The sequence below is a fragment of the Scardinius erythrophthalmus genome (genome assembly GCF_964197995.2).
Source record: "Scardinius erythrophthalmus genome assembly, chromosome: 4".
Lineage (NCBI taxonomy): Eukaryota > Metazoa > Chordata > Actinopteri > Cypriniformes > Leuciscidae > Scardinius > Scardinius erythrophthalmus.
In genome coordinates, this window is record NC_138224.1 from 16,246,140 (window position 1) to 16,270,417 (window position 24,278).

Genomic DNA, 24,278 nt, shown 5'->3' on the forward strand with positions numbered 1-24,278 from the left:
GTGAAGTGAATATTACACATATTAAAAAAATATTACATATTAAGGTCTGGGTAGATTAGATGGGCAAGTAAACAATCAGTTCTCATGTTGGATGCAGGAAAAATTTACAGGAATACATTTCTTAGCGACTTTGATAAGGGCCAAATTATTATGGCAAGGCAACTGGGTTAGAGTATCTCTGAAACGGCAAGGCTTGTGGGTTGTCCGACGTGAGCAGTGGTGAGAATTTACCAATAGTGGTCCGATGAGGGGCAAACTATATATATATATATATATATATATATATATATATATATATATATATATATATATATATATATATATTGTAATCAGGCAATATTAGACCATTTTATACCTGTTTTTGTGTCTAGATTTTTTATGTACATCAGCCAATAAAGGATATTTCATTGTGCATGCTAAATCTACCTTATTTTTACATTTAGCATCATCATCAAACACTCATTTAAAGGTCAAGTTTTAAAAAATTGGCTCTGGCAAATGTAATCTACAGTGAATCTGAAAATGAATGTCCATTTTTTTATACTATATATTATAACTTTGTGATGCCTGTGTCACTCAGCATTAAGTTTCTTGTTTCTTGAAAATGTACTTAGACAAAATAATATAGAATTTCAGTATGGACCATTTAGCATTAATTTGCCATGGCACAGTATTTTACATGGTAGTCCAAGGTACCTTAAAGAATGTGTACCATGGTATCATGTTCTGATACTTTTTAATTTCTTTTTTGTTAGTGATAGCTCAGCATCACTGGTAAATTGCACACAGCCCATACAAAATGTCTTTCCAGAAAGGAGGACATATTAGAGTACCTTCGAACCTGCAGAACTTGAATGCTCTTTCAAGCTAAAAGAAAACCCGACACACATTTCGTATAATCTGTAAGCTATCAATCCTGCTGTCACCATAGCGACATTAACACAGCAATGACAACCTGTCAAATGCAACAGCTCCAGCAGTTTCCTCTTTCCAGGCAATCACCTGTCGAGAAAGGAGGAGAGCCATCCCACCCAATAGAAAGTCTAATTAAACTTGCTGCAAGTTCACTCTAACTCCTCTAAACTTTGAGGTTTCGTACCTGCTGCATTCATTCGATCTATTATTATTCCATCTGAGTGATTGACTATGGCAGTAATTACAGAGCAGGTACAATGGCAGCGACACCGGCTGTGCGGGAGTGGGCGGATCTTGCGTGCCCTGTGGCTAGAAGAGAAGGCGGCTCATAGTCTGCTCACTGTTCATCAGCACGTACCACGACCTACCGCTGGCCTTTAGGACCTCCTGGGGTCATGTTGGTACCGACAAGAGAGATGCCATACTGACTGCACATGAACTGGTGAGACAGAGAGAGTCTGTAGGCAAGTGAGTGAGTAAATGAACAGAGGACTGAGTAAACGCAAGCGAAAGATTAGGATGGATGGATGGGAGAATGTTTAAACAGCTAAACACACCTCACAAGCGCATTTGTTCAGAGCATGCTGCAGTCGAAGGCTTCCCATAGTCACACCTCATTCTCCACCTTCCTCGCACACTAGATTAGACACTCGCACACTGGAGTTTTCATCTTTCTAATTCTCACTCCATCTCTCACATCCTGACCTGTTATCTGCCTTCTATCTATATCCCCATTAGCGGAGTTGTGAACAACCCAGTGTTTTTGAGCAAATCTTTTAAGTGAACAACTTGAGTTCTGATTTTCCCTTGTAAAGAGTGTGACTGCTTTGGTGACTTCAAAAAACTTTCCTTTGTGGCCTGTGAAGGAGTATTTTTTTGTGAACGAATATGCCCCTACACTCACCAATTAGTGTTTTGAGTCTGAACAAGATGAGAATTTTATTCATGAACGAACAGATTGAACTGGACTAATTAATGACTAAACAAAAAGGGACATGTTGTACAATCAGTCTGCATGTCTTTGCAAAAAAAAAGTCAGTGTTTTGAGTCTTTCCTTTTTAACTATGTTTGGCTGATTAGCTTCAACAGTAAACCCCTACTGGTAGATGTTGTAAATACACTATTATTCTAGAAAAAAGGATGCTTCTCCTGACATGCTTAGGGCCTATTCATACAGAACATAAAATCGTGACAGCTGTTTTTTTCTGAATAGGGTCGAAAGACTAGACGCTGCAAAAATTAACAATGGTCAAACACATCTATCTAGCTTATGTTTACTTAGAAAAGCAATGAAAAAGCAGCACAGTGGAATGTGAAAATGTTCTCTGTGTGAACAACTGCTAACAGTTAAGTGAATGATTCAATGACTCACTCATACTAGTTAGACACTCATTGTTGGCACTTATTTGTCCAATGCTGCAACCTACAGAAATGTTTGCTGGAATGAATCTGAATGAGCCTTTGTTTAACAGAATCAAAAGATTCAAATCAGTGTAATGAATCAAAATTCCCACTATTGTCCTGCAGCTGTTTTACATAAATGTATCATGCCATATTTGTAGGTACCTACAAATCCATGTGGTATACATTATCCAACAGATAAAGATATTGGAAGAATTGTGAATGTGCAACTGGTATTTCCTTTTTAAATATTCCAGATAGTATGAGTAACCCTCTCTCATCTTTTCATATTTAGCTTCTGCCTGGCTGCCACTTTCAGCGATGAGTCGAAGGGAGGCTCTGGTGGGGAACCCTGCGCCTAGCGCAGCACCTGAGGTATTGGGCAACAGCACAGAGGCAGCAGGGCCTGGTCCCCGAGAGACCAAAGATGAGATGTTCTCCAAAGTCAAAGACAAGTTCATGAATGAACTGCACAAAATCCCACGTGAGTAAACCTTTTTTTTTTTTTTTCTTCTTCTTCTTCTTTTCACAACGCTCAAAGGTCTTCACTTGGTTATATTTCAGCTTCAGTGTGCTGTGTTCGTTTTACATAATTTTACATTGAATGGCATTGATTGAGTCCAAGCATTGGTTGCATTGGCAAGTTCTGTCAGATCCATTTTGTATTATTTTCTTTCAAATTTTTAAACTTCCATTGTTTAGCCAGTGCTGAAAAATAATGAGCTTGAGAAACAGGCGGCCACCAAACATGTTCCTTCTCATTCTAATTGTAAATAAGCAAGTAAATGAGTTTTGTTATTTGCATGCCTTTGTTTGTCTAAGTGCCCTGTGCCTCAGTCCCCAACACACCACAGCTCTCACTGTGAATCATGGAGCTAAATTCAGGCATCGTACCTAACCATCAACCAATTCACTTAATATTTTCAAGTAAACATGCTGAAAAGTCTGTAGCTGTTTGTGTGTGTGTGTTTCTTTAGCTAGGTGCTTTTATGTCCCAGAGATTTTTTTTTTCCTATTACATACTGGATATCAAGGTCACATTATAACTGTCCTGGACTGGAATATGTTGCCATATGAGATCACCAAAAAACTATAAACACACACCTGACTAAAGCACTTTCAAACAAGTTATAGTTAACAAAATATATAACAAAGACAAAAACTTTGTTCATTAACTAATACAAATTAAAACAGGTGTTTGCGAAAGAAGTTGGGATTTTTTTTCTTTTACATAATTTATTTACAATTGACAACCTGCCCACCACTGAATAGTGCTAAAGTAACTCATGTATGTAGCAGAGGTGATGGCAGAATTATTTAAAGCTACATAAAGTACTAGGGCTGGGAAAAAATGATCGATTTTAATCGATTCTCATTTTTACTAACCAATATTGATTCTTAAATCCCAAGAATCGATTAGTCTATCCTGTTTTTAATTGATGAAGGAACGGAACATTGTAGCATGCCTCCCATCCAATAAATCACAATAATCTTTGTGCTTTATTATTTTTGATATGAAACAAAGTCTCAGATTTCAAATTAAATCCATTTTATTACGAAAACCATTTTGGCGCTGTTTAATGTGGCGAGACAGATCGCAGTAGCACCTCAGTTCAAGCAAAGCAGCAGCACGGACCGCATGTGAACTGGTCATCTCCTCTGCTTTAATACCAGTTTCAGCAACAAATAAACATGAATGAACATCTGAAGGTATGTTAAAAGATACAGTACAACTTACCGAAATCCGTATCATGCCACGTGATCGCTCAATCAGTGTTTCAACCGCGGAAAGACATCAATAAAACAGCCTGTAAACAATGTCAAGTGACGTCAGATTTACCTCAGAAATAAACTTGTTAGTCAGCTAGAAAAATAAACTCTAGAGAGGAGCTTTTTGATAAAATATGCACCACATCACATATTCACTATAATTTTTTATATTCTTCAACATTTAATCCATGTTTGAATAAATCCGTCAAGTTTTTTGACAGCCACCATTTAAATGTTTATATTTAAAAAAACAAATTGGAGTAGAAATATAATTATGTAGTTGTAAAATTAGTATTATAACTTGAATATTATAAAAAATCTTCCTTGAGTGTAATTTATGTGTTTGTATACAAATCAGGTGAGAGATTTTTGCACATGTGCTTTATCTAAAATAATCGATATTGAATCGAATGGAAATCTAATTGAATTGCATGCTTGTGAATTGAAATCGAATCCAATCATGAAATTTGTGTCAATACCCAGCCCTATGAATTACGCCATGTCTAACAAGACACCATTGCACAGACCTGAGATATATTCGAGTCATCTCCTACCCTTAAAGTACCTTACTATAGGTGTCTGGTCATTTTGCCAATCTCTCTATCTCTCATACTCGATTTCACACATACAACTTCTCGCTCTCACTTTCACTCACACGCTCACACACGTACACTTTCACTTCCACCCTTTCTTTCGCACTTAGAGACACATTCACCACATTAATTATCACTTTGCCTTCCTGCAGACAACTGTAAAATAAAGGGTTGCCGCATTTGACTCAGACAGATATGCCCCTTCTGAGATCCAGCCAGAAAAAGACACTCCATTACAGTGTCTTAAATTACTGTTTTAGCCGCCTCCCTCCATCACACGCATGTCTCCGTGCCAACCGGTGCCTGGGTTGATGAATGCCTAGGGAGAAGGGTGCTGTATTGACCGAGGCATCCAGGAACCCTGACGGACCTGCATTAGTGATGAATGGGCGAGTCCAGATGCAGAATACTTGAGCAGTTCTTCTCCAATTTAATCCACTGCATTGAATATGTGCAGGTGCCGCCTGTAAAAGTAAGATGCATGGACCTGTCACAATCCGCCATCTAGTGTGGCAAAAACAGAGGAACACAGGCAGATGCTGTGTAGTGATGAAAAAGATATACTTCACTCTAACCCTTCTGCCTTTCTGTCATAGCGCAATGTAGGCAAAATATGAAGACGAATACTGTTTAAGATCTATTTCCATGCCACAACTAAGAGCGTCTTGGGCACTTTTGGCTCTTTTAAAAGTAAGCTTCCTTAAACACACTTTTCATTCACAAGTTTAGTGGTTCGTGGGTGGGTCGTGTACAGTCAGCAGATTGTTATGCAAAGAAACCTCTTCAGGGTGACACAAGAGCCACTGCGAAATTATCCTGCTTATTATGTGGCTACTTGTCACATAAGTAGCAAATTGAACACAAAATAGTAATTTGACATATTTTATTACCTCAAGATTACTTGCAGTACCTGCTTTAGACCGCTAGATGTTGTGATTGAAGAATCAGAATTGAGTGTTAAATATAACTGAATGATGCATGGTTTTGCACTAAGCTTGAAAGATTCACTAAAGCCGCGTTTCCACCGAAATTACCCGGAACAATTTGTCCCAGGAACTTTTTTTGCCCCAGACCGGTTGCTTTCTGCGTTTACACCGCGGTCTAAAGTACCGGGAAGGTAAACTGTGCGCAACTGCTCCTCCCAGTCTGTGACGGACAGTAATCAGTTTTGAGCGCCACATTTATAATAAGTATGGAGGAGATTCAAACTGTGCTGCAGTTATGTATTGGTTTACTAACGAGGTAATTAACAAAACAAAATAGACGAGCACTGATACTAAAGCATGTTCAGAAAGCTTGTATGCGTATAAAATTAGACAACGTATGTTATCAGTTATTGTGAGATGCCTGGGACGAACGCGCAAAAATTTCCTCTTTCGCAAATACGCTTAAAAAAAGCCTGAACCCCGTCTATCAATCATAAATAGTGACAGTCTTGTAAATAGTTGTTTGTTACTAACCTCAAAGTGCTATTTCAATCCTGTTATAGTAAATTTGTAACATGGTTTGGAGTGCCTTGCAATAGATGACAGTGTGTAAACATAATGACTTAATAATAAAAGCTGTGGCAGAAAAGAGACGAGCACTGATAAAGCGTGTTCAGTAAGCTCGTAATGCTAACGTTAGATATAAAATTTGTATGTTATCAGCTATTGCGGACATTGACCGTGAGATGGCTGGGACGAACGCGCAGAAATTTTCCTCTTCCACAAGTACCCTTAATAAAGCCTGAAACTCGTCGCCAGTCCACCAGTTTTTTTATTAAATTCCATATTTGCAGACAGACAACTCTTACTGCATGAAGCCACGACACGAACCGCAATAGATTTTTTAAAAAGGGAGGTTAAAAATAAATAAAATGCTGCGTGGAGTCATCCAACCAAAATGCGGCGTGAACACAACCAATCAGCTTGTGCAGCGCACAAGTCCCACCCCTGAAAGTTCCTGAACTTTGAAAAAGTACTACCTCATGAGCAGGGACTATCGGAGGGGGAAGTATTTACCCGGAACTTCATTTAGACCCTGGTTCCTGCGGTGTAAACACATCGAGTACCAGCCCAAAGTTCCTAGTTCCTGGGGAAAGTTCCTGCGGTGGAAACGTGGCTTAAGTTTGAGTGAAAGGACTGCCAGTGGCAGGTAAACGTATAGACGATGAATCTACTTCAAACGTCACAACTGCCAAAACAATGTGTCTACACTACATGCGAGCGGTGTGACAAATTTCTCACCAGTACAGTACATCACAGTGGGTGATGAAGAGAGACCACAGTGTGTTGTGTGCCTCAAAACATTAGCTTCAGACAGTATGAAGCCGAACAACGCAAGTCTTCACATCACAAACACAAAGAGGAGTCCGTTGACGTTGAGAAGTTGTAGAATCTACTGTATTAATTACGATGTTTCAAATATATCCTATAGATTGTTGCAAGCAAGGTCATGTCTGAGACTGTCTTTATGTGGGTGCATGTAGGTGGGAGCTTGATAGATTGGATAGCCAGACCTTCAGACTGACAGCAGAAGGTCTGGACTCCATTGCAGCTTTCATTGGCCAAGAAGTGCCCAAAGTCGATAAAACACTCAATTACTCTCTGATACTTCAGACCGAGTGTAAATGTAAATGAACGGGCAATTTGTTTTTGTCCAATTTGTTCGAAGTCTCAGATGGTGACACATATTCGAAAAGGTTTATCCATAACCTGTGATTACTAACGTTCCCTCTACCCTCACGGTCACACAACATCACATCCGTTCTACGGCACCCGTCACAAACGGTCCTGCGTGTAGAATCACTCCGACAGGTAGCTCTCAGTACGCCACACTCGCTTTGTCATGGCTCTCTTCGAAAACGTACAGGCCTTGAGTCCTGTTGACAGGTTCAACAGTTTGAACCCGACCATCTTGGCTCGAAAATGTCTGGACTGCTGCGGTTACACAGCTTTGTTGATGCGAAGCAACAAAAGAAAATGACTTTAACACAACAGCTCTGGTTATTCTCCCAACGCTCCGCTGCTCAAGCTCAAGGCGTCTGTTTTCGATGGTAATTAACCTCACCGCACAGAGACAGTTTGAGACATTATTCAGCTCTGCCACAATTACTATGAATAATGAACACACTCCATCCAGCTTCTGAAACACTCTTGCACACTCGGTACCCTGATGCCCAACACAATGCCCCTTTCATCCATCTCAGCAAATTTTTGAGATGTTCTGTCAAACACCACAATCAATGTTCTTTTCTTTCTTGTTAATACGCAAACGTAACTGGGAGCATGTGCTTTGAACATTAACTACAAATTAATGGTGTCAAATTTTATAAATTGCCATTATTATAAGCCATTTACATGTATTTGCATTTTATTTTGATCATAATCATGAAAAGCTTTGTCTGTCTTGTGATTTTTGTTTTACGTTGCATACTGAGTGTCTCTGTTTCAAACCCTAGTGTGCCTCCCTAGGTGTCTACCATACATAGGCAGCTGTTGTAAACCTATTGCAAATTAAAAAAAATATCTTTAAAAAGTGAATTTAAAAACTTAAATGTTGCCCTCCTCATAGTAATAATCTCAGCATGTTGTTAGTCTTTAACTGTGTGTGTGTGTGTGTGTGTGTGTGTGTGTGTGTGTGTGTGTGTGTGTGTGTGTGTGTGTGTGTGTGTGTGTGTGTGTGTGTGTGTGTGTATATACTATATTTAATTTGTATTATATATATAACACCTTGTAATAATCTGTAGCTGGCACAAAATACAGTATATAAACAAAGTTTTAATTAAATGAAACCATTTTCTTGTTACTTTTTAAAGATGCTTGTCTGTACTAAATAAAAAAGTCATTTATTTTTAAAATCAACATTTCCCTCAATTCATTCCAGTGTATTATAAGATTGAGTGTATGTCAAGATTGTCAATACATTTGCATAATATTTATTCATTGTACAAATGCTTTTATCCAAACCTACTTACAGTTTATGTTTAACGTATACACATTAAATTGCCATATATGTTAACAAAATGTATGTATTTCCTAGGAACTCGTGACCTTGGCAGCTCTACTGTCATGTTCTACTAGTTGAACTACAGAAATGCTAAGACATGACAAGTTTTGAGACTTCAATATATGTTTGTGAAGTGTGATGTTTAGCGGGATTGTGTTGTTTGCCAGTATGTAGAAAGCCTCAGTCATAGTCAGCAACAGGAGGCGAACTGGAGCAGGGTGCCAAACACATCATCAGCCAACAGCCTGACAGATGGAGCAGTTAGTCCTCCCATTCTGCTGACCTTTGACCTAATCCTATCTCCCTTTCTTCCCCTCTCCCTGCTGCCCCCAAGACCGCCCAAGAGGACATCTGAAGGTTACCAGGCTTGTCAACCCTGCTCCTTTGAAATTGAATTATGTAAACAAACAAAAATAAAACCCCAGCCTCTCCGTCTGCCTGCTTCACATTATAAAGCCTTTTGGAGGAAGAGATAATCTCATTTAAAACAAGTTAAAACTGCATTACAGTAGTAAACAAACATATGAGAAAAGACACATTTTGTCCCTGCAGTGTAGGAGAAGCTAAGAGACATTAAAGACATTTATAATATTAAAAAAGATTTCTGTTTCAAATAAATGCTTTCCGTTAATCAAATAACCCTGAAAAAATGTATCACAGTTCCTGCAAACATTTTAAGCAGCACAACTGTTTTCAACACTGATAACAATAAGAAATGTTTCTGAGCAGCAAATCAGCATATTATACTGATTTCTGAAGGATCAGGTGACAGTGGAGTAATGATGCTGAACATTTAGCTTTGCCATCACAGGAATAAATTACATTTTAAAATATATTCAAATAGAAAAAAGTTATTTTAAATTGTAATCATATTTTACAATATTACTGTTTTTGCTGTATTTTTACTGTAAATAAATTCAGCATAAAAGACATCTGTCAAAACTTAAAAGAAAATATTATTGACCCCAAAATTTTGAATGATAGAGTGCAAATGAGTGAATAGAGGGAGTGTTCACTTACAATGCACAATACAATGTGACAAAAACCAGCAACGTAGCATTACACCACTACAAAAAGTAACTTGTTACCATTTTGAAAAGAGGTGAGCTACTGTCTTCCTATATACTGAAACCTGTAGTAAAGTTTGTTTCTTTCAGTTAGTTATTCCCCTGTCTCGCACTTTTCCTTGACAAATGAGATGACATACATCTGATTAGCATTCAGCGGATGAGAAAGGACAAATGAGATAGAGAATGAGGGTTTGGGTTAAGGGTTTGTTTGTTGTCCCACATAGCTATCGTCCTGATATTTTGAGCACCACAATCAATGTTATTATCAGTTTTCAGTCAGAGTCTGATCATCGGTGTCACTCACCATCCGAACGCATCGTATGTCACAGACCAAATAATGGCAACGTCTGTAATAACAAAAGATAAAATCTGATCTGAATGCTGTTGACAGAGGATATGAGAGGGTGGATATTAATCTGCTCGCAATATCACATGAACTGTTATCACACTTGTCTGTCTTTTTCCCTTCAAATATTTTCTTATGTGAGTCTCGTGGTTTGTTTGGGAGGGACATTAAATCATACGCTATGGCTCGACTGTTCAGCAAAGTTTCTCTTTCATGCGATATTCAGTTCAAATGAGAAAATTTTACATTTGTCTTCACCACTTTTTGGCCTCTGCCAACCACAACAAACCAAAAAATGTGCAGTCAGTTATCCTAATGTGGCTAGCGGCCACTCACCTGCTTTTTAGAAAATCAGTCACGACTACCAGGTGAATATACATTATCTAATTAATATTTATGAGCCAAGCTCCCTTTTCAGTTTGTTCCTTCGCCTATAAACTTTACTAAATGGATATTGAAATTACCGCCCATCTGCTGGACTGTAACGTAACCACATGGCATAATAAATCACTTCCAAGTAATTTTCCTTAATGCAGAGAATATATTTGGAAGTGCAACAGGGTTGTCTTTCTCTCATGCTGTATAACATGCTCTAGTACCAGGGTTAATTGACCAATGGCGTGCTGTCAAAACACATTAGTTTGGGTTGCCAGTGTGTGCTGTATTACACCGATGGATCATTTTCCCTCCGCTTGGCCCCGTGCGCTCACTAGCGCTCGCAATCATGACGCACTCTCAATCAAATCACGCCTGTTAAGACATCGAGTTTCTCATTCCGATTTGGCGTGTTAACAAGTGTAAGAGTGGGTAACTCGCCCCGCGGCATGCCGCCTGGGGATAGATCATGTTACTGTTAGCTTCGCGTTAACAGGCAACACAACCTCGCTGGTCAGAGACGCTCACATTACATTCTGATCAGACAAACAGCGGGATAATGAGCCTTGGGCTGCCCAAAGAGAATCCCAGCATGGTGCCACTACTGCTGATGACCAGTTTACTTTTAGGGTTGTAATCTGTAATTGAGAGCTGGATTAATTATTAATGTAATGTTTTTATTGCTAATAGGATGAATGTCATCATTACTACCTACATGTCTACCCTACATTTCACACTATAGTCAAAAAGGGTAAAAAATTGGAGGAAAATAATATATATAGAACTAGTCCTTAGGACTATTAGTTAGGACTATTTAGTTTGTTCTTTCAGGTCAAATATGAAATGGAAATGTTCTTGAGAGGTTTCGTGATATTAACCCTGTAGCTTTGCATAAGGACTATTTAGTGTTTTTTGTTTTGTTTTGTTTTTTTTAACACTTTACAATAAGGTTCGTTAGTTAACATTAGTTAACTACATTAGTTAAAATGAACTAATAATGAACTGCACGTATACAGCATTTATTAATCTTTGTTAATGTTAATTTCAACATTTACTAATACTTGATTAAAATCTTGTTAACATTAGTTAATGCAATGTGAACTAACAATGAACAGCTGTATTTTTATTATCTAACATTAATAAAGATGAATAAATATGCTAACAAATGGATTACTCATGGTTAGTTCATGTTAGTTAATACATTAATGTTAACTAATGAACCTTATTGTAAAGTGTTACCGTTTTTTTTTTTTCAGGTCAAATATGAAATGAAAATGTTCTTGAGAGTTTTCATGAGATTCACCCTGTAGCCTTGCATAAGTAATGTCTTATGAATGTGTTGTGAAAATTACTAATAGTTCTGATGTTTTTATGTGCCATAGTTATAATTCGGTAGCCCATCTATCGCAGTCCAGCACTGCAAAAATGCGATAAGATTCTTCTGTAAATCTAGGATGCCAATCTCAGAGTCATTATTGTGTCGACTCCCTGGCATGGCTTCCTAAAGCAGCTTGGTGAGATTTTTGTGTGAGCCCAGTTTGATAAGTCTAATGCTGTATTCTTTTGTCACGGAAAAGGTGGAGAGCGAATGAGTGCACTCAAGATCTTATTCACATACCCAATTGGATAAGGTCGGGCCGGAAGGACTCTTGGCGTCCTTGAAAGCAGTAGCGAGATGGCAGACTTTCTTTGGCATCCACCTCCAGTCGTGTCATTGTTCTAAGCTGTATTTGGTTTTGGATTGTGCACCACAGCGGTGCTGAATTGGAATAATGTTCCTCTTTAATTGGCTGTGCAGTCATTGAGTCCAGCTACAAAACCTCATTTTGTGCTCCAATGTTGAGAGTTTGTGTGTGCATGTGCACGGCGGAACGAAAGATAGCTGCTGGAAGTTGAGGAGCACATGCCTGCTCTGCAATCCCAAAGGACAATAGACACTTACACAATTGAGTTAATTAGAAAATGTTTCTATTGCTTTCTGGGTCTCGGGTTCTTTTAATTAAGAAACACAAAAGTGTCTTTCAGAATAGGACATTTGCTTGATGAAGAAGATAAGCACTCTGGTTTATTGCATTGGACGGCGAAACATTAGACTTATTTGCATCTATTAGTGCTCAACCAATGCAATTTCACTTCTAAACAACTAAGCTTGATATGAGCAGTATTTTTTTTTCTATCATGATAAAAGTAATCTAATTGCTACAGCAGACTGTGTGATTAAAAATACAGCTAATGTACTCATAGCAGTCAATTTACTCAAACTCAAGCTGTGCTTGTTGTATTAAACATAATTTTTTCATAAGCTTTCATTATAAAAGTGTCAGAATTGCTCAGTGTCTGCTGTAGCACTAAATGGTTCTCATCATCGACCTTTACAGACCTTTAATATGTGCCTGCCGCTGTCATGTGAGATTCTGTCCCTTTGCAGTATCCTGTGGCACTTGGAAGCAAGAGGTTTTTAATCTTATTTTCATAGTATCCTCTTCTAGATAATCAAAATTTTCAGTTACATATGAATCATGTTTAATTGTATGATTATAAAATATAGCATGAGTATAAAGTATTTTTACTGTATCCACCATATTTTTTTAACATTAGAGCGGGCACAGCCATTTGTAAATTGAATGGCTTCCGGTGTCATCCGCTTTGAGTTATTTTAGCTGTGCAAATCAGCTCAATATGCTTTTTGATACTGCAAACTGGGACTGTATTTCTTATAATAGTATTTAATTTATAATTGTATACTGGTTTGTAGTGCAAATATGTTTACTGCTTACTGCACTTTTTTATTCTTCAAGTTAATACCTATAGTTAATACTGAATCAAAATCTTGCACATTTACATAAAAAAGCTTACTTGGGTTGCAAAATAAGGTGAATGTAATTCAGCAATATTGTCATATACATAGTTAAAAGTACACAAAATAATATCTAATTATCTAAACAAAATTTACTGTGTACATTCTTTCAGTCCATAGAATCTCTTTGAGGGAACTTTATATTTCTTTGACTCATATAAATGTCAGTAGTGTAAGTGTAAACGAAAAGATGAGGCAAATGGGTGGTGATCAAGAGGGGGAGAAGAACATTAATATATTCTCCTCAATGCATGTTTAACCAATAGTACCTAGATTGTACATTAGGATACTTTAATATCTCTATTAAGTTCACCACCATTCATTTCAGTTTATAAACTGTCAGATGAGACCAAACAAGGCATAGTTACATATTAGAACACAGTAGTAAATAAACAGAATGTAGTTGAAAGCATATGTCCTGTGAAGCAAATGGTACAGGCATGCCATTGAGGTCCAAACGACTCTGTCTCTCCCGACAGAACCATCCTGTACCTGAAGTGTCCCAGCAGTCCTCAATCAGCATACTGATTAAATCCCTTGCACTAGATATGCATTAGCATACTGTGATAATGAAAGCCATTGTGCCACGTTTAATTCACATATAAAAGGATTTCTGAAGTGTAGGGCAGTAAAGAGTTCTACCCATATTCGCTCAACCCTACAGTAGCTTAAAAGTGAAAGTTTTTATTAATTGTGTACATCTCGACATTGTGTTACATCATGCACACTTACAGTATCTTTGCAAAATATGTGACTTGTGGACTGACAGATTTCCCAAGTTGAAAGTCCAGTTTCACATAGCATTCAATAGGATACTGAATGAAACGCAGCAATATAATCTTCCATGAGACCGCTGTCGAGACACGTCTAATAATGATAGTTCTCCAAGAGAACTGATGAGCACTGGCTGGACTGAACTCAGGATGGTTCAATGCTTTGTGCAGCTTGAGTCCCATGTGGCAGGGGTTGTGCTAGAGGAGGCATAGAAATGAAAGGGGCTCTTTATTCCCCTAGTGGGCTGATATTCAGGCTTGTGGTGGAGAAAAGAGTGTGGGCCGGAGAGCAGGTTATAACAGGTATGAATCAGGGGTCTGATGCTAGACAAGCATGGGTCTGATGCTAGATAGGATCAATTATGGTCTAAGCCACAAGCTTTTAAAGAAAATGGGGAGTGGCCTTTAAGATGGCTGACACGTTCTTCTCTGTTTGAAAAGGGTTGAAATGACAGGGCTTTGGAAAAAAGCTTTTTGAAAGCCTGATGAGAGTTTTTGTTGTGTTTTTTTTTTTTTTTTCATATGGTCTTTTTTTTTTTTTTCAAGTTTCACACCATGCCTTAATATTATGTTAAATGAGCTAAACACATTTACTCAGCTGTTCGAGATATTGAACCAGTCAATGCTTTTTAAGTAGTAATATTTTGGTGCATCTGAAATAAGTGTGCTAAATCATTTGAGAGAAACACACTAGGGATCCCAGTTATTTGCTCTAAATTTTGAATGAACCATCTGGGAAGGTACCAGATGTCTGTCCATAAGCTAAAACCAATTTGTTTTTTGTTTTGTTTTGTTTTGTTTTGTTATCATAAATGAATATACTGAAGAAGTCCAGTAAAGGGTATTATTCTAGGAAGGAAAGACAAAGGAAAAAAGTGGGGGATTGTCACCTCCATTACCCCACAGCGAAGTCGAGGCCGTGGGCTGATGATCCCAAAGTTACTTTAGACTATCACTCACTGTTTTTCCTCAGAGGAGAGTGCTTATCGATTTTGTCAACAGCCAATTGATTTTTCTTTCTCTCTCTCTCTCTCGCACTCTTTATCTTCCCTGTTTTGTCTCCCTTTGGACCTGGCTTTGGGAAATGTGTCCTGTGGTAGCAAGTCTAACCCTCCTAGGAGACAGAGATGCAGCCTTCATTTTAATGTTTCTCTACTGCCAAATCAAATATAAAGTCTTCACACCACGATAAGAGAAACAAAAGATGTTTCAAATTGAGGACGTTTAGGAAAAAGGAAAAAAAAAAGCTGTCAGGATATTGGCAATGTTCTAAATGCCAACTGTTCTGGCTGGAATTTCATTTGAAATATAAAATGGACGAATCTTATGAAAAACAGATTACATTTTACCCAATATTACAAAGAAAAAAGAAATACGTCAAATCAATTCAATTATATCTCTTATTAAAATAATAATAAATGATATTATATGAAGCCTATTTTAGATATCCACTATGATTTGATTGTGACAATTTTAGGGCAGTTAAGCACATCCAACCCCATAATTTCCATGAGAATAGATAATAAAGTTTTTAAGCAATCTTTCTTTCTTTCTTTCTTTCAATTTTGAGGTGAAATATGACCTTGACCGGTTTCTTGAGATGTGCCATATCATGTTTGAGTGCTTGCATGTTTCCCAAATTATGCATACAAGATGTCATTTGTTCACTGGAGCCTGGCATTATTTACACAGTCCTTGACTCTGCATTGTCCCAGAGCAAATCAAGCACATTCAAATCTGGAGTGGAAAAATCATCGTCTTTTCTGAAGAAATCTGCTTCCCTGAAAGTTGCCATTTGGTTGCCAGGTGTTTGATGTGTTGTGCGCAAAAGACGTAATTACTGTACGAGTCTGAATGCAGGATTCTTCTACCACATCTGTCTACCAATTATTCCCAGCAAATGTCGGTTTGGGGAGGAACCTTCTATTGAGTCTAGGAAACTGACATTCTTGTATCTGGTGCTCGTGCTCTGTTGACGCATGCAGTTTTAGCCCTGCTGTATAGAGGCGTCGCTCTTTCTCTTGGCAGGAGGCTGTTAATCTTGTCAAAAAGCTGAGAAGCTCGATTGTCCTCCCCTGACAGCGCTCGCTGGAGTTCGGAGCTGTGTTTATAAAGTCATGACCAGAAGAGGAAATACTATTTTAGGTTACAACACTATGCTGTACGGATGTAAATTGCTCATTTTAATATTTTTATAGCACTTATATTTTGTAAGTTTTTAGTGCAACTTGGTCAGTGTCATACATTTTTGTTCATTAAGTCCAAATCTTATTAAATATTTTCAGAATATTTTTGTTCCGTTTATTTAGTTTTGCTGTCCTTGACAATCAAATAAATCCTGTGCTGAGGGTGATTGGTTTAAGAATGCCAAGCTCAAAATGTCTTCCAAGAGTGATCAAATGGCAAGTTGTGAATGCCAACAGCTCCTGTTTTCAGCTAAATTGGCTGATTACTCTCACTAGAGCGTTGCAACATCTCTGTCTGAGTGAAGATCGTTAATCCCGTGCGACCGGCAGACATGAAGTTCTCTTGCAGTTGATCAAAGAGTGTCAACCAACACACTGAAACTTTTCCCTTCTAGCCTGTTCCGTTTCTTTGTTGCTCTGGGATGATATTGAACCGCAAAGCAACATGGCTATTTGGAACTACGTCAGCTCAGTCCGGTCACAGAACAGCTATTTTCAGTCTTGCTAGTGCAGCTTTTATTTACATAAATGGGGAAAGTTTAATAGAGAAATAGTTCACCTCAAATTTAAAAATTCTTGTCTTTAGAAACCTATATGGTTTTTCTGTGTAACAGAAAATGAGAAACTTAATAGAATGTCCTGGCTGCTCTTTTCCATACAATGAATGTAAAATATTAAACTCAGATTTGAATAACACCTTCAATTTTGGTCTGTTCCTACAAAAAAAGCTATTGAATAGCTTCAGAAGATTTGAAATGTAGTGAATGGGGATGTTTTCTCTGTGTTTTTGTCTGCACAGTGCCATCATGGGCCATCGTCGCCATCGCATTCGTTGCTGTTGTACTAGTTGTTTCCTGCTGCTTCTGCATCTGCAAAAAGTGGATATTCAAGAAGAAGAACAAGAAAAAGGGCAAAGACAAGGGCAAGAATGCCATCAACATGAAGGACGTCACAGACGGTGTCAAAACCGAGGTAAAAACAATTTGTTACTATTTTTGAATTAGCTTTACTCTTCAGTGTTTAGCAAGTTGCATGAAATAATTATTCCCGGAAGTATTGATTTATTAATGTACAATGCTAATTAAGAATATTCATAAGACAACTCAATCTAGATCGAGTCATCTGTTGATGATGTTGTTTCACAGCTGAATTTAATTGCAGGACTGCAAACCTGGGCATGTTAACGGTTCATTAAAGTATTGAGTTTTCCTTGCATTTAACTTAATTCACAGTCTTTGTAGTGCTGCATATGGTTAACTGTGCTATGAAGTGGTATCAACCCAGAGAAATGACAGTAGATAAGGAAAAAAAATAGGAGAAAGAACATTAATGCAGCTCGCTTTTTCCCACACACAAATTATATGGAACACTTTAACCCTAGTTAGCATGTTAATTGTATTAGCAAGCTCGCAATAGTACACTTCTAACAGAATAATTGACAAAGTCAGCTTAATTCACGGTGTAAGGACACTGGCTTTGAGACCATGCCAAGACCACTCAGATCCCAAATTAGAGACATTGATTTTCGAGCACAAAGCACAGTGAAGAGGAACAGACACAGATAATTAACAACACTCTTTAAAAACCCAGTGTGCCATTCCAGAATGTCACAGTTTATCAGCGTCAAACCAAATGTGAACACTTGTTGGTGAAAAGCAGATATACAATAGCTGCTATATGATGTTTACAAACCTACATTGTGTATTAGTACATTCAAAATGGGTGTTTCAAAAAAATAACTGCAGCCATACTGTAAATACATATACAGTAATCAATATTTTAAAACACAACCCTGCTGAATAAAACAACTTAAACCAGCCTAAGGTGGTTAGGCTTGTTTCTTTGATGGTTTTAGAGGGAGTTTGGAAGACCAGCTGAAGACCATCTTAGACAAAACAAACCAACTTAAGCTGATTTAACCTGTTGTTTTTAGCAGGGAAACACCCTTATATAGTTTCTAATACCTGTGCTAATTGGCTAAATATTAATGGCCAATGAATCTTCACTCTTATTTAACCAATCAGCACAAGTATTTGAATGATACACACTAATCCATAGCAGTATGGCAGAGTACAATGTCCTGCACAACATACATCTTTTATTGCCAGCAGAAGGAGCTTTGAGCTTCTCAGCAGTCATTTCTCCTGGTGTGCCCAGAATCATGTGGTCACCTTTGTGTGTGGTTGTTTTAATTTGTGTCTCTTCCTTCCATGTCCTCCTTATCTATGTTTTGTCTGATGACTTTACGGGATTGCCACTGGCGGTAGGTTCCCAATTGCTGTTGGATCTTCTATAGCCTGCTGTAATGACTTTTAATAGCCTCTTGATAACAGGTTTACTCTAGTAGAGTAACATATATGTAACTATGCACACAGTACATGTATATCTACAATATATATGTGTGTAAGTCTACATATACACATATATATGAAGAGAAAAAATGCACTTGGGTACGCTTCAGCAAGGTTGAACCACATTGATTTCTCATTGTAAACATGCTTCTCATTTGATGTCCAAAAAAGCAACTGGAAATTGCTTGAGTGAAATTACCAATTTAAAAAAAAAGTGAAATGGCTGAGAGAACTGTCAAAGTACGGATTGCTAAACTGCTAGTGATCCGTTCGGCTTGTTTGACTGCCCTTGGCCAAATTATCAGTACTCATCTGGTCCACTTGAACCTAAAATTGAAAAATGTCCTGAAGGAGAACAGCACCCACCTCATTAGCAGGACAAATTTGTTCAAGAAGCAATTTTCAGACACGATGACCAGACTGATCTTTAATTGGCTGACATGTTTTTGAAACATCATCTTTGCCAGTCAGATGGAAAGGGTATCAATAAAGGACACTCACAGCTGTAAAAATACCAACTAGTGTTAATCATTTTACAGTTCCAAAAATAATAATTTAAGGGGATAAAATATTTCTTCATTTACTTACCTTCATGTTGTTCAAAAGCTGTCTGACTTCCTTTTTTACCCTGGAACTGAAAAGGAGATGTTTAGCAGAATGTCCTAGCTGCTGTTTTCCCCTCAATGGAAGTGAATGGTGACCACATAATATGTCAGGCAAGATTTTTGCTGTTTTTTGTTGTTGTTGTTTGTTTGTTTTTTGTTGCTTTTTTGGCTAACTAGCTTTTAATCCCTATACGCTTTAATTATATGGAAAAGAACATGTCATATGTCCTGCTAAACTTCTCCTTTTGTGTTCTGCTTTCATATGGGTTTGGAGCAACAAATGAGGGAGAATAAATTATTTCTGAACGAGCTATGCCTTTAAATTTAACAAGCACCTCGAAAAGCTTGTTGAATTGAAGCGCACAAGTGCTTGTGAGACTAGTCTGGTCCTCAGAAGGAGATAAGGCAGTAAAGAAATCAATTTTGTTCAGCCTTCTGCTTTCACACTTGTAACCCAACAACTAATAAGACAGGCCCTGTACATAATATGATCCCTCCCACCAACACCTTCTGCTGGCATGATGCTTACAGCTTCCATGAGAGTGGTGGTTATCACCAATAACTAAGGGTCATGACAACGCCACTGTGTGTTGAAGATCACGTCACAGAGAATGAGGGTCACTATACGAGCACTCTTCTTGAGAACGTGAATGCCCTGCATGCTTTACCGATGAGCAAAAGTGCCCTTTCAGAAGGCAACTATTTCACAGTGAATGAACTGAGAGCTAAGTTTGCCTCAACAATCGCATGCTTTCCAGCGACAACAAAGCTCACTCGACATTCCCTTAACACAGCGTCTTAGACTCAGGCTAGCTAGGGAGCTACTGCCACACCATCCACAACATTTCCCCACTGATTTGTTGATGCCAGAGATTGTTCTGCCTGAAATAACATAAAGGTCAATGAATTGTACAATGTATTTCTTAAGAACATCTGTCTGCTCATCTTGCTTAGGGTTGGGCGGTATGACAGAGTAATTTTGTATCAAAGTATCGGTATACACAATATACTTTTTTTTTTGCCTTTTTAAAAAAAATATATATATTACATAACCATAAATGTTTTTCAATAATTGTATTTACTTATTTATTATGGATGCATAATGAATTAATTATTAAGAAGATTGCGATTAATTAGAAGATTAAATGTATATAAGATTATTAATAACAAATAAATTATTAGTCTGGAATCTATGCAGAAACAACTTTTCATAATCTATCAAGTGAACATAACTGTGCCATAATATAATATACACAAACTCAGTATTATATTTCTCAATGTACATACAAATTCAAGCACAATATACTAATATTTAATATAACATTAATGATAATAATAATAATTAATAATGCAATAAGCCACTTTATGGACTTAATCTTTCATGTTAAAGGGACAAATGCCCTCCAGTCCTCCATGAAGAGTCTGAAGGGTAAAACGTCATAAACATGATTATAAAATAGCGATATACAGTACTATATGCGTTGTCGATATATTTTCATACCCCCCAGCCCTAGCCTTGCCCCTCCCACCAACCTAAACTGCTTGCACTCATTCATCTTCTTGCAACTCTTTCCACGACTTTCCATAGGAGAGAAAGGGGTTCACAGCCCAAGTCTAGTGCATCACTGAGCATGTCATGGTCTTAATTGCTGTGGTGTTTTAGTGCTTGCTCCCCCCCTACTAGAGGTGCGGTTGAAGAGCAGGCTGGTCCAGGGCTGGCCCGGCGCTCTGGCGAGGGCAATCGGGCTGCGCCAGCGTTGGGCCGACAGGACTGACTGTTAGTGGGTGTCTCCTTCAGGCCTTGAAGGATGAGGATGATGCAGAAACAGGGCTGACGGATACAGAGAAAGAGGCAGAGCCTAAGGAAGAAGAGAAACTTGGCAAATTACAGTACTCCATGGATTACAATTTCACAGAGAATACGGTAAGGGGCCGTCTCCGAATCATCGTCACTGTGTGTGGTGTTTAGTGAGGTCTTCTTCGTAAGTACAGCGTGTTTGTCCGTCAAAATGTAGCCAGCTCTATTCAAATAATGCCCATTCCTCTAAGGTGTCACTCTAACATAATTGAATACTCACTATAAGGTGTGTGTTTGAAAAAATACACACTGAAAACACAAAGATAGAGTGAACTTCGACAATATGAATCACTTTTCAGAGTCATTTTTATAGCTGTGCTCTATTATTAAGTGCTATCTCTGAAAGCCAGAGGAATTCAGACTTAGCACTTAAGAAATAATGCCCATCATCCTGTAAACTCACCAAATGCTGTGAATGTCAAGGGCACATCACAGCAGTTAGATTTGTGTTTGAATCGGCTTTCTTCCACACTGACTGAATGAGGGTGCTGGCTTGTCTTCAACTCTGAGGCTAAGCCGAAATTCACTGGGCGCCTCTTACAGGCTGTTGAGCTTGAAAGCTAAGTGACTTCCAGAATGAATGCGCTTCCTTTTGTCAGATCCTGGCTGACAGATAATTGAAGCTGTGCATATAGTCTTACACAGAGACTGAGCAGAAAAAAGCTACAAACATGAAAGAGCCAGATTATCCACCATCACATACTCACAAATTACAGCTTTTCATTGTATGGTGTCAATGTAGTGGTGAAATGACAAAATGACTGCAAATGACTGGTAATGCATTCATTTTATGGCATAACAGTTTTAAGAACAAGAATGACATGTTTAAGATACTACATTTGTTGTATTCTTTTGGCATATAACAAAAATATTACTGGTAAAATAGCTGGTAAATTCTACTAAATCCTTCATATGAGGGATAAGAATATGAGTACAAAATGTAGTATGCACACAAAGGAGCAAATTCACTAAACAAGTGCAGAAGAAATCCACATCAGCCTGACCCAGATTCAACCCATAGACCCACACACTCCACTAGACAGACGCACTTGCATGTATCTCCACCCTCCATGCCAGCAGGAAATCTGCGTGCTTCTTTCCTGTCTGGCTTTAAATCAAGCCGAGTATCGCTTCAGGCAGACTCAGAGGTCTGGGAGATTTTTCTGCAACTCTTGCCCTTTCAAAAGGGGAAAGGTTCCAGGGAGCTCAACTAAACTCTGGGTTTGTTTAAAGGTAATCTGAACCTTTAGCCAGAGAGTAAACATAAAAATGACAAAATATGGCAGTCACAAAAGCCACACAACACAATATCTCAGAATTCAGGGCGGCTCCTTGGGGAGACGGAGAGACAGGGTGCAGATAAGGGTGATGCTGCTAATGAGGATAGAAAGCGAGATGTGGATTGAACTGTGAATACATACACGTTCACTGAGGTGAATCATTGACATCACAGCCTGTTTTCTAATGAATCTCAGGTATTTTAAGGACAGAAACCCCTCACTGTTTGTGCCAAATAACAAACACCCCTAAAAAAAACTTTTTTCTTTGAAAAACATTAATTTAAGATGACAGCTCACAGCCTTCAGATGAGAGATTGTGAGTACTGAACCCACTGAGTTGAAGTCATATGGCTGAACCCTTCCTCCAGCATGTCCTGCATCAATCTGATTCTTCAAACTGTGTGAAGTTTTCATAGCCTGCAGAGCGATTGAAGGTTATTATGGCCAAAGTCTCATCAGGACAAAATATTCTTTTACCCCCCATCTATGTCCAATCCACCCAGAGACAAATCCACCCTGACTCATACTGCTACAGTTGTTCACAGCTATTCAATCTAACTCACAGCTAGGAGCTTCTTACAAAAGACTTCTCGTTTAGTGTCTTCTGTTATCGTGTCGCAAACTTCCAGTGAGACTGACAGTGACGCCACTGAAAGATGCATTGCAAAATGGGGCTAAAGTTGCTTCTGTCACATAAGTATAATTTTGTGAGCACAAATGATACATTGTCTGTTGTCAACAGGTATTGATTGCCCTGGTATTGATTTTTTACATGTTGCATCTGTTAGTCATTTAATCGATGTATCGATCCATATCAATGTATTGTTACACCCCTATGCTCTACCAGTTTAGCTACAGGATCTCCTCATTGCAATATGATCAAGTATCTTGAAAGAAGTGTTACAGTTGACTTATGTTAAAGGTGTTTTCTAGGGTGAACTTGACCTTTACAGATAATTGGAAATTACAAGTTATTTCTTGATGTTGAGCTTCCTATATTGCTAACCTGTCCAAATCTAACTCAAACCTCCAAGAAATGTTCTGCTGTCAAGTAGTAGGAAATGTTAAATTATGCTGCATCAACATATATTGAAATTTTAACTCTCCAGTCCTCACAACGTTAATGGTCATATTTCAGCGCGACCAGAAATAACGAACTGTTGGTAAAAAGGAGTTAAAAAGGGCTCTTATTTTGTCAATCACTTTCACCAATGCTTTATGGAGTCAGTGATTATGGGAGCAATGGACATTATTTGTGGAGCATTTTCTACCTTGCAACCAATTCCTTCAAAATAAAGATATTTCTTTTGCTGTTTGTGTCTGTGTTCGAACTGTTTGTGGAGGGTGTTTCTTTCTTGAAGTCAGAACATGTCCTTTTTTTTTTCATCCAAGATGACAATATGAAGCAATAAAGCTGTCCAGACCTGAAACCCATCACCATTTAATAGCAAAAATCAAACATTACTACAGCCTGACAGGATTTTAAAATCTTTATAGCTCCTTTGTCAAAAGTACAATCACAGGGTTCTCTGATGGCCACCATCTAAACCATCCTTTCTGTGGTAGCACAAGCGGAATTTGAGAGAGAGAGAGAGAGAGAGAGAGAGGTCTTTGCCTGTGTAGACATAGAGAAGGGGGGGGGGGGGTTATGGGAAGCTGATGGGAACTTGATTGACTGACTCTAGGACCCATGAGGGTATGCAGGGGATATGGTGACTGGCAGGTCAATCAGGACCTCAGCCCAGCCAGCCGGCCTATCAATTATCAGAGCTGATGGGGAGATAGGATCAGGAGGCCCATGCTTGACATGGCCTGACCCCATCACCTCCTTAATGCTGGGACTGTTTAAATAGTAATGCAGGCCAGGCCTGAAGTACACACCTCAGCATCATAGCTATAACTGACCTC

At 38.3% G+C, this 24,278-nt stretch overlaps 1 protein-coding gene across 1 annotated transcript in view; it reads left to right on the forward strand.

Moving 5' to 3' along the window:
- Positions 1-2,637: 2,637 nt before the first annotated feature.
- Positions 2,638-24,278, forward strand: part of syt1a (synaptotagmin Ia) — a gene marked incomplete at both ends in the record, with an annotated part of 33,914 nt that continues 12,273 nt past the window's right edge. The window contains 3 exons of the mRNA XM_081362744.1: positions 2,638-2,800; positions 17,076-17,248; positions 21,031-21,156. Of these exons, the coding sequence (XP_081218870.1) occupies positions 2,638-2,800; positions 17,076-17,248; positions 21,031-21,156 (462 nt within the window). The remainder of the gene's footprint in view (positions 2,801-17,075; positions 17,249-21,030; positions 21,157-24,278) is intronic.